The sequence below is a fragment of the Tetrahymena thermophila genome, assembly GCF_000189635.1.
Source record: "Tetrahymena thermophila SB210 genomic scaffold scf_8254664, whole genome shotgun sequence".
NCBI classification, from domain to species: Eukaryota; Ciliophora; class Oligohymenophorea; order Hymenostomatida; family Tetrahymenidae; genus Tetrahymena; species Tetrahymena thermophila.
In genome coordinates this window covers 301870-315567 of record NW_002476431.1, presented here as the reverse complement: position 1 = coordinate 315567, position 13698 = coordinate 301870, and the positions used below count along the sequence as shown (strand labels likewise).

The following is a 13698-nucleotide window of genomic DNA, read 5'->3' as shown; positions in this document are numbered from 1 at the left end:
ATTATAAAAGTAAACAATAATAGAATGCTAACTTATTTAGAGAGAGTGGTGTTTAAATTTTCTTTTTTATGCTTTCGCAATAAATGTGAATGTATAAAAAATATGTAATAAGAAAATGATAATCTTTGCTCCTCAGTAGGTCATCAGATTCTGCGATTATGTAAAGGTCGCTTTACTTTAGTTGTGATTTATATTAGATATTTTTTTTTCAAACGTATTTTTAATTAAATTGAGCATTGATTAGTAAAACAATAAAAAAACAATCTTTTAATTATTATTATTATTAGTGAATAATGAATATCAATTGATTATGCTTTTGGTTTCTTGCATATAAGCTAAAAATTGATTATGATATGATATAAAGAATCTTTTTTATATAAATAAAAAAATAATATTATATTCGTTTGATGAGCTAAAGTAACAATAAAATAAATTTATTTAACTTAATTTTGCTAACATGCCATTTTAAAAATAATTTTGTCAAAATAAAATTGAGTAACTGTTTTAGTTCAAAATAAAAAATCTTGTACACAATATGGTGAAGATGAAAAGAAATACAAAAAACAATGTTTTTAAAAAGAGCTGATTGCTTGTTTTGAAAACAAAGGAATAAAAGGAATTAAATAGAAAGAGAATGGAATAATCAAGGCAGCTATTAAATAATTGAGGAGAAAGGAAGAAAGAAAAAAAATAAAAAATATACGTTTTTAATATTTGATAATGGGTCAATAACGCCTATTTCAATGTAGGATGATAACTAAAACAAAAATAAAATATGAAAATCTCCGTTTCTAATCAAATTTCATTCAAAATGAATAGAAATCAAAGTGGGGAAAATGAATAAAAAAAAGAAAGAATTTCCTATGACAATTAAAAAACAGAGAGGGGGTTTTGAAAAACTGTAAAAACATCTCTTTGTTTTAAAGGACTAAGATTATTAAAAAGAAGAAAAAATAAATGAAAAATCAAAAGCAAAAGGCAAGTCTTGAGTTTTTGATTAATAATTGTAAAAATAAAACAAAAAATAATAAGAAAAAAAATAAACGAAAAAAAACACATACAGATGAGAAAAGTCTTCGTTGCTTTGGCTTTAGTTGCCATCATCGTCAGTGCTACCATGCTCCCTGAAGTTAGACAAAGAGCTAAAGTCAGCTTACAAAAGGTACCTTAAAGCATTTCAACACTTATCTCCATTAAATTAGAGCTAATAAGAATGTCTTCTTCAAGCTTTTATGCGGCAGCAATCAATCAATACTTTAGAGCTATCTTATTAAAAGAAAACAAAGAGTTAAAGAGTGAGTCGTAGGGCATGAGGAATTAAGTTAATAGAACGAAGCTAATCAAACTTCTTAAAGAAATAGTCATTATAGACTTTTCTTGAGAAGTTAATCTTTTAGCACCCTTAAGTAGCTATGCCATTTTCCTTTGTTTAAATCATTCTAAAAATTTTTAAAGAATGGTAAACATAAAGATAGGCTTCTTAAATTCGATAGATTTAATAAATTAACTATTTCCTTCAAGCTCTTTTTACCTAATTGTTAGGTGACTCTTAATTCTTCAAGAAAAAAGCATAACTCAAATATATAGTATATCTAAAAAAACAAACAATCAAACAACGACAAATAGTCGATAAAAAAATCAACAACTGCTGCCGCTATTTTAACTCTCAAAAATTTCAAATGAAAATCAATCAAGATTATACATACACCAAATAAATAAAGAAACCACAAAACATACATTATTTATTGATTTAGCACATTCTTTAATTTTTGCATTTATTTCTTCTCTTGAGAGTTTTACAAATAAAAAAGACAAGAAAGAAGTGTCAATTTATTTGGCATTTAAAAAACGTTTTTCAATATTAAAACACCAATTTATTTTTTTAAAGTATTTAATTTATTTTACAATTAATTTTATAGCTTCACAAGAGCAGAATTGGTAAGAACATCGTTACTGCCATCTAACTCGAATTGAGCTCAAAGAACCGTGATAACATTATTGTTAACATCCTTGCTCTCCTTAATGATTTATTGAACGATTAATCCACTTAATTAACCAAAGCTCAATCTGACTTAGCTGATAAGTAAGACTATTGTGGATCTAGCATTGAATCTTATCAAAACTAAATCGCCTCCAAGCAAGCTGATATTGCTAACGCTTAAGCTTCCCTCCCTGCTCTCCACGCTGAATTAGAAACTGACTAAGCTAACTTAGCTGACTAAGAAGCCAAATTAGACAGAGCTCAACAAAATTTAGCTGAAGCTAATGACCTCAACGATGCTGCTGTTGCTGCCTTCAACACCTCCATTGCTAACCACAATGCTATGATTGATGCCCTTAAATAAGCTAGAGCTCTCATCGTCCAACTCTAATCTTCTTCTTTCCTTTAAAAGAACAACGCCGTCCTCATCCAACTCTCCAACCACAAGGCTTTGGCTTTGAAGAAGCTCGAAGGACACGCCAAGAAATCTCTCTTCTCCCTCTTAATGCAAATGGCTCAAGATGTTGGTATCCAAGCTGACTAAACCCTCGTAATTTTTTATTTACTAATAAAATCTATCTAACTATCAATCAATCCTATTTTTATTTCATATAATTAATTAATAATATTTTGAAAAAATTAGGTCGGAAACGTTCTTACTGTTATTGACGATTTACTCCAACACGAATAAGACGGTATTGATGCTGAAACCTAAGCTGAAAACTAAAGAGTTGAAGAATACAACGCTGCAGTCATTGACTTCAACAATTAAATCAGTGATGCTCAAGGTTAAATCGCCTCCTTAAATTAAGATATCTAAACTCTTACCAACAATATTAATGACACCGAAAATAACATCGCCACCTGGTCCTAATAAGTTTCTGACTTACAAGGTGTCCTCGACGAACTCCAAAACTAATGCAATGCTGATATTGCTCACTTCTAAGATTTAATCTAAGAATTGTAAGATTTTTTTCAAATTAGAAAATTATGAAAAAATATTTTTTAATTATAACCTCTTTTTAAACTTATACTGAATTTATTTAATAATAATTTAGAAACGGAATTATTGATATCATCCAACAAGTTATCGCTATCTTCGAAGGTCAATCCATCTAAGACGTCAAGCCCCTTTTCGATGACATTAGCGTAGATGACGGTCTCGGAAGTGCTGAAAGCGCTTGAGATAAATATAAACCATCCACTAAAATTATCTCTCCAATCAACTTGCTGCATTTGAAATAATTTTTTAAGCAAGATGATTTAGATAACAGCAAAGAAATATTTACTCAATAGTATTACTGAAAAAATTATTATAAATACTATATTGTTTGAAAAGCTTAATCATTTTAGTATGTGATACTTAATGCATATTCAGTTATCTTAAGTTTTTCTTAGTTTCAAACCACTATCTTAATTTACTTTTTTTATTTTATTAGAATTATTAATAAATTCATATTTTTAATCTAAAAAAAATATTTTTTTATTTTTTTGCATGTTAATCAATTAAAATGATCACTACTTCATATAATTAATTGATTAATTTGTTTAATTTGAAAAATTTTACCTACATCAAGTATGTAATACTTTTATTTCAACCAAATAAATTATATTCTAAAAATTTATATTTTTAGTAAAGTGTTTACTTTTTAATTGAAAATTTTTCATTTATTTTAAGTAATATGATCACTTTATGTCTTTGTTATAATTCATAACAATTGAACAAAGACTAAAGAAATAATTTTAAATTCATATTTTTAATCTATTTAAAAAACATTTCCTTTTTGCATATTAATCAATTAATATCAATAATTATTAAATTTAGTAAATTGATTAATTTGCTTAAGTTTTAAATTTTACAATCATCCATTATGTATGTATTTATTACATTTATCTCTAACTAATAAATTATTTTCTTAAATTTTTATATTTATATATATATTTTGAGAAATATGATTAAAGTTTATGTGCTTTTATTTATGTCTTTGAATGAATTTAATAGAACAAAAAAATTTAACAAACAATAGTAAAAACGTAAATGATTCAAGACAGACATAATTTGTTACAAAAAATTTTAAATTAAATTTTATAAAAATGTAATTTAATTTTTACAAATAGATTAAATAAATATTATAATTTAATTTTACAACTTTAACTCTTTACAAATAAGACCATATTAAAAATTTAGCTACATCTTTCTCAGTCGTCAGGGTAGATTTCCTGAGATAATTTATTGGTTTATTGTTATATTTATACTTTTCAATATTGCTTCTCTTTTTGTTTGAATAATTAAAAGTTCAAAACTATATTAATTAGGTTAGTTAAAGTAAATTTTTTTAGCCTAGTACTCGTCTGCTGTACTATAATCGAAATTCATATCGATATTATTTTTTTATGAGAGATCATTTATATCTTGAATCCTAACATATCCAGAATAACAAATTAAAAATCTATCTCTGTCTTTTAAGATAAGATCTAAAAGTAGGATATCCTTAACAGTTTCTTTCATACCAGATTTGTTATCAAGAGAAAAGACATTTTCAATAAAAAATCTGTCACCTGGGGAAAAAATAAATTAAGCTTAGGATTCTGTTTATGTTTTTGGAAAACTCCTAGTATCAATAAAAGTATATAAATTTTTTTTGAGAGAGTTGTGTACATTTATCATGACTTCAAAATCAGATTAATATTTAAAGTATTAAGAAAAGCTCTCATATTGATAATCACTCATGTCACGCTATAAAAATTTCATCTATAATTTTGGAGTCTTTACTCCAAGTTTTTATTTCTCTTCATATATCAGTCTTTTTTCAAGTTCAAATCTAAAGCGAGTAACAAGTTCCATTGCAGATATTTCAAATAAAGTATATAAAAATATTGAGTCTCCTTCAAAAAAGCATGTTAAAAAATTTCTTTCTTCATAATAGCAAAAGGCCTTCTAGCAGACACTTCTTTCAAAAATATCTCTCACTTTAAATTTTCTTGCTATTTTTACAGATGTTTTTAAATGGAAACTGAAAAAACTTATTTCAAAATTGATTTCGTCTAGGTATTGAAGATTTATTTTTTATATCTCATCAAACTTGATCATTAAATGAGATGAAAAGTTTTCACATCTCAGTAAGTATTTTTTTTCTGGAATTTTCAATTTATTTATTGTTGCATTTACCTTGAGCTTCAATCTTTACAATAACTTATTAGGTAAATTTTCTTTCGTTGAGCAATACTCGAATAATTTTCTATAATCGGTAAAGTATTTTTCATATAATTTTATAACATTTTTTTTCTCTTCTATTTCAACATATTCTCTGATTATTTTAATTTTTTGATTTTCTTGCATATCCTCAAAATTAGGAAACCTCTTTAAAAATTCTATCTTTTTAAAAAAAAAACTTATTTTTAAAATTTAATTTATGATAAACATTAATAATAATTTTAATGAAAAAGCATAATATCAAATAGAATTTTATTAAAAAATAAATATTTTACTTATTAAGTTTTAGTCAAGGTAGTTAAAACACATTCCCATATCCTATAATGAGAGGTAATTACTTAGTAAAATTTTTTGCATACCTTCATTAATTTATAAACTTCTTAATAACTCGAAGCAGCAAAACATAAAATAATTCTTTATATATGATAGTTAACACGATCTAATATTATATTTTATTTAGCTTTAAGCATATTCATCTCTTTTCTATGTTCTATTCTTGTATTTGTATGAAACTTAAATTCTCTAGGCTTTACTGCTAAAGGTTTGTTTAAAAAATTACTTTCTAAATCATCTAATGGTTGCTATTAATTAATTCTATTACTTTATTAACTGATATCTACCCTTTATGCTTTTGTTAAAGGAGTTTAGTTATTTATTTTTTTTGAGATAGCGTTGCTTTTATTAATTTACAGAAAGTTTTTAGTTGTAGGCTTGTTAGCTGTGTTTTTATTTTAACTTTCTTTCTTTTCTTCTTGTATTTCAACTCTATTCAAGGAGTTTATTTTACTACTTAAATCTTCTTGATTTACTGGTGCTCCTTTATCTTTTATTGAAGTACTTTATCTAGATAGCGGTCTATTTAAATATTGATTATCCTAATTAGCTATCTTTTATGTATAATTAACATTTTTATTTTATTAATTTGAAGGTAATCTAGTAATATTTTATGAAGATTGTTTAATTTTCGGTAATTTCTAATCATCCTCATCTTTTTTAGCTTAATTTAAAATGTTTTGAGTCTATTTTTATTACGAAAACGGCCTTTTTGAGCTCATATGTAAATCAAATCAATTGTGTATTATTATCTCAAATTAAGATAATTATAAAATCATCAACTTAAATCATAGAAAATTTAATAACTAAAAAAAGAATATATCAGTAATTTGATTTGCATAATTATAAATTTGAAAAAATTTGTGAAAATGAATCAAAAAAAATATGTTAAAATTTAAATTTTAACAATTAAATCTACATATATTAATTAATCTCAATAACAAAGTACATAATTTAAAATTTATAATATGTATCATAGTGTTTTTATTATATTAAAAATATTATTTTAGTTCATAATAAATAGAATTGAATGATTAATTTTATAAACAAAATTTTTAGGATGAAGTTATAAAATAGTAGTGAATAATATTTTAAAACAACATCAATCAATTTTCTAATTTTTAAATAACCTATTTTTAAATTATATTTTAAGAAATTGTTTAAATTAAAAAAAAACCTTCTGTTAATATTATCTTTTAATATTTAAAGAATATTAATTAACTTATTTAATAAGAAATGGATTTAAAAACATTAAAACAACTTAATATGTTAATTAAATTCTTTATTTAGTTCTTAAAAAATTTTAGACATTTAAAAATAAAATACTTAGATATTTTTAATTTTATGAAATAGTTGTAATTAATGTACAATAATAAAATCAACTTTTTAATTAGAATCTTTGGTATTTATTTATAGATAATTAAGTAATAAACATATATTTTTTTACACTCTTTGAAAGTCAAGCCACCAATTAATTATCAAATTGTTCTAAAAAAATCATAATTTATTTTTCGCAAAATTAAAAAGCAAAAATCTTTAGTTTAATAAGTTTAGAAAAAGAAGCAAGATATAAGCTTCTGTTGATAGGTAGAGTTTTAGTTTATAAATAGAAATGCTTAGCAAGGCTATTCCATCTTTGATAAGCAACCAATAAATTCTATCCAAAACTCTTTCTTTCACTTAAAAATTTGTTTAAAACTTCAGTTCAGCCACTAAGATACCTAATGGAAGGCCATAACCTAGAAAGGAATGGAATCCTGTTGAACATGGATTATCTTAAGATTTTGTTTTAACAAATTTCAGTGATTTAAAAGGGTGAGGATGTAAAGTGCCACAAGCCAAGCTACTTAAATACCTGGAAAAGATTGGCAAAGGAGATATTATTTCCGAAACTCCTGATGTTAGTGTTAGACCTATTCGCAATACTAAAAGCAAAAAGATCATTTCAACCATAGATTTCTTTTATCCAAATGTCCATGATCCCTACTTGCAAGGTCGTATTTCGGCTTGCAACGTTTTATCTGATCTTTATAGCATGGCTGTAACAGATATAGATGTAGTACTTATGGTCTTAGCTGTTTCTAACCGTATGAATGAGACAGAGAGAGAAGTAAATTATTTATATTCTAAAATTAAATAAAAAGAGCCAACAAATTTATTAATATCTTATACAAAATTGAATTTTTATAAGATTCAATATATTGAATATTTTTTAATATTAAGGTTGTTACTAGTTTGATGATTTAAGGATTTGATGAATGTGCAAATGATGCTGGAGCTTTTGTTTTAGGAGGATAAACTATCTTTAATCCTTGGCCAATAATAGGAGGAGTTGGTATTGCAGCGGTAGAAAGAAATGAATTCATTATGCCAAATGACGCTGTAGCTGGTGATGTAATAATTTTAACAAAACCTTTGGGTACATAGCTTGCCGTTAATGCCATGTAGTGGTTGACAAGCTACAAAGACAAGTATGAAAAAATATCTAAAATACTTTCACCTGAATAAGTCAAACAAGCTTTCAAAAAGGCTGAATATGAAATGGGAACTTTAAATATGTTTGCAGCACATTTAATGAAAAAATATAATGCTCATGCTTGCACTGATGTCACAGGCTTTGGAATTAAAGGGCATTCTTAATTTTTAGCAAGTGTCTAGAAGCAAAAGGTTGATTTAGTTATTGATAATCTACCAATTATTAAAAACATGGCAAGAATAGATAATACTGTAAAAGATTATAGATTGAAGTAAGGATTTAGTGCTGAAACAAGTGGTGGTTTACTCATTTGTTTACCTAAATAAAATGCTAAAGACTTTATTTAGGAGATGCATGATAATGGACTTGAGTGCAATTATGCAGGTGTTGTTGTTAATGGATCTAATAACTCAACTGTGTTGGAAAGCGCTACTATTGAGGATGTTTGATTTAAGTGAAAATATACAAAATATTGCTTTAATTATTTAATTAGATAAGTATCATTTCTAAAATGATGCAAATTATTACCTGAAACTCTAAAAGAGAAGGAATTTGCTGAGAAAAAATGAAAATGATAACTTAATCAAATTAAAGCTATAAAGCATTTATTTTCTTTAACTTTGTAAATTAATTTTTGTGTTTCATTTTGATAAAATACAAAACTTTGTAAAAATTATCTTATGTGATCATTATTCATTAATATTTTCAAAACAAACTGTAAACAAAAATGTGTTTGTGTTTAATAATTGAATATAGGAAGGAATTTCATAAAAAATCTTTTATATATAAATACCCTTTTTATTTTGTTACATTTTTCATTTTTCCAAACAAAACAAACAATTAATTCATTATTTATTTCATATTTTTTTTGATAAATTTCAAACTGTACATTCACAAACAGGACTGCCAGGCAATTTAGGTAGTCTAAATCTTCCTCCATAGTAATGTCTTAAAACTTCTTCTGCCTTTTTAAACTAAGGTGTAATACAATTATCCTTTCTGCCTCCATCTCTTTTAATATTTAAAATTATTAATGAAATTTTATTAAACATTTTAAAAATTAAAAATTAATTACCTAGGATCAGTATTCCAACTCCACCAGAAGTAACCATAGAAAGGGAAATCAACATTTCTAAATGCTTCAAATGCAGCTTAGTAGTAAATAGCTTATTTGGTAAAATCTTGCTTAACAGGAATATAATCTCTTTTGCATTAGCCACTGCAATAACCTATTTCACTTATCATAATAGGTCTATTAAAGAACTCTGTTAAGTTTTTAAACCTAGCTATAACAGGCTACCAAGCATCTATTACTTGATTTACAGTTGGGAAATCTATGTCTTAAGCTAAAGGATAGTAAGAGTCAATACCTATAACATCTACATATCCCCACCAATCCTTGTGAGTATCTTCTCCTCCTCTTCCATCAAGATAACCCCAATTAGAACTATCAGTTAAAATACCTGTGTAAACTTCCCTAACTTATCCAATTAGCTTAATCCAATGTTAAGTTTAGGTTGACACCTAATGAATATTAAAATTTAATATTTTTAATTTTTTATTTCTAACATAGTGTGAAGTATTTTATTTTAAAACAAAATATTCATTTATAAAAAATAAAAAATAAATAGTTACTTCAATGAGCTCACAAGACAGTGAGTACATTTCTACTTATAATTTTTCTGACATCTTAGCAAAATGCAAAATATAATCGGTATAAGAAGCAAACCACTCATTCCATTATGTTTATGTAAAATTTAATCCTATATCTCCTCTCCAGTATTCAGGATCTTCAATAAGGTCAATATGAGGTTTAAGCATCACTTATAAACCTATTTAATGAGCGTAGTTAATTACTTTTGTGAGAGCTTCATCAGTAGCAGTAACATAAGTGTAGTAGTCAGATTTTATAGGAGTATATAAAGGAAAAATAACTGTGGAGTTATGATATTTTTGATAAAAAGTTACTACAATCGAAACATAATTAGCGCCAGTTGAGGCAAGCTACTTAAGAGAGTAGAAAGCTTCTTTGCTGTCATATGGAACCTCAGGACAGTATTTGTCATCAGTGAACGTAATTCCCTTCATTCTAATGGGAAAAGTAGGAAATAAACTCATTTCAGAGTTGAACAATGATTATTCAATAAAATCAGAGCTTCCTAAATTCATCTCAGTGCTAGTGCATAACACTATACTCAATGATATTATTAAAAAAAGGTATTTTTCTTTCATTTTTAATTTTTCCAAAGAAATTCTTTCAAACTCAATTAATTAATATCTTCTTTTAATAAATTTATGGTATTATTTGTCAAATAAAGGTAAGCATTAGTAATTTACAATATAATTACAAATTGTATTCAGGATTACCTTAAATGACTCTAAATTTGACAATTAAATATTAAAAAGGATGTCATAATCCCTTAAAGTTTTCAAAGTTAAGCTATTCTTTTATTAAATTACTAATCATTAAGTTGTTATTAACATTTAGATATTATATCTACTATTATAAATATTTTGTAGACATGTTTCTAAATATTAAAAATTTTTTTTCACTATTATTTAAAAAATAAGAGATACCTTACTATCTTAACTAATAAAAAATTCGAATAAACAAATATTTAGGGTATATAACTTTATTATTTTATTTCCATATCTAATTATCTGTAATTTTAATTAATTAATAGCTTTAAACCATTTTTAAATTTATTTAATATTAAAGTATTAAAATTAAAATTTTATTGATTGCATTTAATGAAATAATTTATAAGTTATTTATAAAATTTAAATAGGCATGACGGATTAAACATTTAAATTGATATTTTTTAATTTATACTGAAGAAAAATTTGTTTTACTTGATAAAATGTAAATGATTTCTTTATTATATAAATATGTACAATTTTAAAAATAAATTTATATATTATTAGGTTTGTTTGATCTAATATTAGATATTCTTTTCAAGCTTTAGTTTTAACAGAAGAGCTTTCTACCATAACTTTTATTTTACCTCTTGGAATATTTTTGGCCCTTTAAATCTTAATACTTTTAGGTGATATAATTTGATAAAATTCTCCATCAATCTAAAAGTAAGTTCTTATTGGAGCTTTGTTTTCATCTTCTTATTTAAATTTAAGAACAAAAGGACCACTTCCTTGGCATACTCTTTTGGCATTACCACTAATAAATCTCTCTGATGCCATTTGAGAAACTGAATAAAATGATATAAATTCAAGTTTTCCATCTCCAAACTTTTATTCTTCAAACTAATCTTGAACTTAATCTTTATTACCCTTTTCGAGTGCTAGTTTATTTCTACAATTTTTCCACATATCAGAAACTCCTCCTGAATAACTATTAATATTTAATAGTAAGAGGTTAACAGGGTCTCCTTTTAGGTATATTTTATCTTTTTCAATTTCTATATATATATATTAATTAATTATATATTTTATTTTAATATGCCATATTATTTATGAATTACCTCCAGCTTTTTTGGAATTAGTTGGCTTAGTTTTAAATTATGTGACTAGCTTATTTTATCCATCTTCTATGTTGATATCGAAATTAGAAATCTATATTTTTTTAATGTGTAAATTTAAGATTTAACTAAAAAATTAAAATCAGTAAAAATTAAAGTAGAGAAAGATAAAAATGTAAAATTTTACATCATTATTTGCTAGGTCTTGTTCATGCATAATTTCTAAACTATCAATAACACAGTTCATTTTTGATGTTTTCATAAACATTTTTTTAAAGCCTTCCCAACAGTAAACGCATTTATTACCCATTTAGCTTTAAGTACGATGTCTGTCAAATCCTAAGCCAATTCTAGCATCTACACCTACACTCATGTAGTTACTCATTTACTTTTTAAAAACTTTGATAGGTTCTTCCTTGCCTTCTGCATTTTTTTACTTTACTACAGTTTTTTCAAGCACTTATTTACCATTTTTTACTAGTTTTTAGATACTCTTAAATACTCCTTCCTAAATAGTAATAAAATAAATCAATTTTTGAAAAAATATTAATAAAAATAAATTAAATAATTTTGTGGTAGAATTAATAAAATTACATTAAAAGTTTCTACTTTAATGTCCCAAATATCAAAATCTTCGTGGATTGAGTAAATCCAAGATAATATTCTCTCTTTAAAAGTTTTCAAATTTGCTCCTAACAATTCGTTTGGTTTAACACCTCCTCCCCATCCTTTAATTTATAAAAGTGTAAAGTCAGCATGTAAAAATAAAATTTAATTCTCTAGTTATTATTTTTGTTTATATTAAAATCTGTAATTTAAATATGTGAACTAAATTTAAATTTAATTAAATATACAGATTTTATCATATTTAACTAAAAAATTTACCTAAAACTCTTGCAAAATCATTTCCTGTTCCAAAAGGAACAATACCAATAGGGCAAATTTCAAAATTGCAATTATACTTAACCATTTCTTAAACTACCCACATAACAGTACCATCACCACCGCAAACAATTGCTCTAGTATTTGAAGTTTCTAATTAATTTAAATTTCGAGTAAATTATTTATTTATTTTGCTTAATTTTTAAATTTATTCTATTTTAAATACAAAAGAATATTTATTACTTTTATCTTGCTCTTGCTTTAATGTTTAAAAACCTTTTTCTCTTTATTCAGCCTTTTTTAAATTATAAATATACACATCAACATCATATTTTTTAAGCTTATCTTTTTCATTATCCTTTGCCTCACGTCCTATTTGAAAATTCATCATTTCTGTCTAAAAAATACAGTAAAATTAAACTTATTATAAATGATTTACTATTATAGCTAAATAAAGTTTAATTACCTCTAAATTTGTATATGTAGATGCAAGATTACCACCACTCTCAGGATTTACGAACATAAAGAATGAAAATTTTGAACTTTTATCAACTGCCTATCTATTATTTAGCTCATTTTGGACTAATTTTATATTTTTGAGTAAATATATTTTATTAAATATGGCATTCAACAAATATTGATTTGCAAAACAAAAAATTTAATTACTTTGAACAGTGATGTTTTTATCCTAAATTGCTTGAATTGGATCGTCCATTTATGAAATATATAATACTATTACTCCTTTAGTGTTTTAATAAAATATTTAAGACAAAATATAAAGTTCTGAAACAGTTAATACCAGCTAATTTATTTATATCTTTTGTGTATGTATGTTGTATCTTTTTTTCTTAAATTTTTACAAATATTAATATTTTCTTTTAAAATTGATGTTTATAGGTTATTTTAATTTATTTGAATTGCTTTATCATAAATATGCTTAATATTAAAGTATAAATTCCCTGTTTGGTAAATATTAAAACTAAGAAAATTTTTAAAAGATTACCTGATTTTTAACAATTATATTAAAGAAAAATCAAACTAATTTTTTAATTTATGAGAATTATAATTTAATTTTTTTCTATTTTCATTACAAATCAAATACAAATAAATAGATTTTTATTTATGATTAAAAAATAAATAACCTATTCAATCATATTATGAGAAAAGAATTTAAAGTATAAAAAATTTTAGTTTTTTCTATATCTGTAATATGCAAATAGAAGGTTTGCAACAATAAGATGTTTATATTAATTTCCATTAATACATGACGGAATAAAAAAAACAAGGATAAATAGAAAAATTTATTAAAAATAGATTTTAATGAAAATATTTTAAT

The 13698-nt window shown here is 24.4% G+C and overlaps 5 protein-coding genes across 5 annotated transcripts; 2 read left to right on the top strand and 3 right to left on the bottom strand. All coding sequences in view use genetic code 6, as the record gives it.

The window, feature by feature from the left end:
* Window positions 1-1063: 1063 nt before the first annotated feature.
* Window positions 1064-3166, top strand: TTHERM_00522600 (hypothetical protein; the record flags this gene model as incomplete). The annotated part of the gene is made up of 4 exons (XM_001014438.3): window positions 1064-1162; window positions 1920-2531; window positions 2625-2944; window positions 3040-3166. 4 exons carry the CDS (start codon window positions 1064-1066, stop codon window positions 3164-3166), a joined length of 1158 nt encoding a protein of 385 aa, XP_001014438.3.
* Window positions 3167-4187: 1021 nt separating this feature from the next.
* On the bottom strand, window positions 4188-6250 carry TTHERM_00522590 (hypothetical protein; the record flags this gene model as incomplete). Its single annotated transcript, XM_001014437.2, has 2 exons — window positions 4188-5357; window positions 5471-6250. 2 exons carry the CDS (start codon window positions 6248-6250, stop codon window positions 4188-4190), a joined length of 1950 nt encoding a protein of 649 aa, XP_001014437.2.
* Window positions 6251-7140: 890 nt separating this feature from the next.
* TTHERM_00522580 (selenide, water dikinase) lies at window positions 7141-8462 on the top strand (the record flags this gene model as incomplete). The annotated part of the gene is made up of 3 exons (XM_001014436.3): window positions 7141-7314; window positions 7393-7638; window positions 7752-8462. 3 exons carry the CDS (start codon window positions 7141-7143, stop codon window positions 8460-8462), a joined length of 1131 nt encoding a protein of 376 aa, XP_001014436.3.
* Window positions 8463-8653: 191 nt separating this feature from the next.
* On the bottom strand, window positions 8654-10302 carry TTHERM_00522570 (glycoside hydrolase family 5 protein). The gene is made up of 3 exons (XM_001014435.3): window positions 9640-10302; window positions 9080-9528; window positions 8654-9015 (listed from the first exon to the last, which is right to left on the bottom strand). Exons 1-3 carry the CDS (start codon window positions 10234-10236, stop codon window positions 8883-8885), a joined length of 1179 nt encoding a protein of 392 aa, XP_001014435.1. The 5' UTR covers window positions 10237-10302; the 3' UTR covers window positions 8654-8882.
* Window positions 10303-10959: 657 nt separating this feature from the next.
* Window positions 10960-13291, bottom strand: TTHERM_00522560 (diacylglycerol kinase; the record flags this gene model as incomplete). The annotated part of the gene is made up of 9 exons (XM_001014434.2): window positions 10960-11420; window positions 11484-11574; window positions 11668-11988; window positions 12075-12208; window positions 12366-12515; window positions 12606-12759; window positions 12829-12944; window positions 13029-13103; window positions 13162-13291. 9 exons carry the CDS (start codon window positions 13289-13291, stop codon window positions 10960-10962), a joined length of 1632 nt encoding a protein of 543 aa, XP_001014434.2.
* Between the last annotated feature and the right edge of the window lie 407 nt (window positions 13292-13698).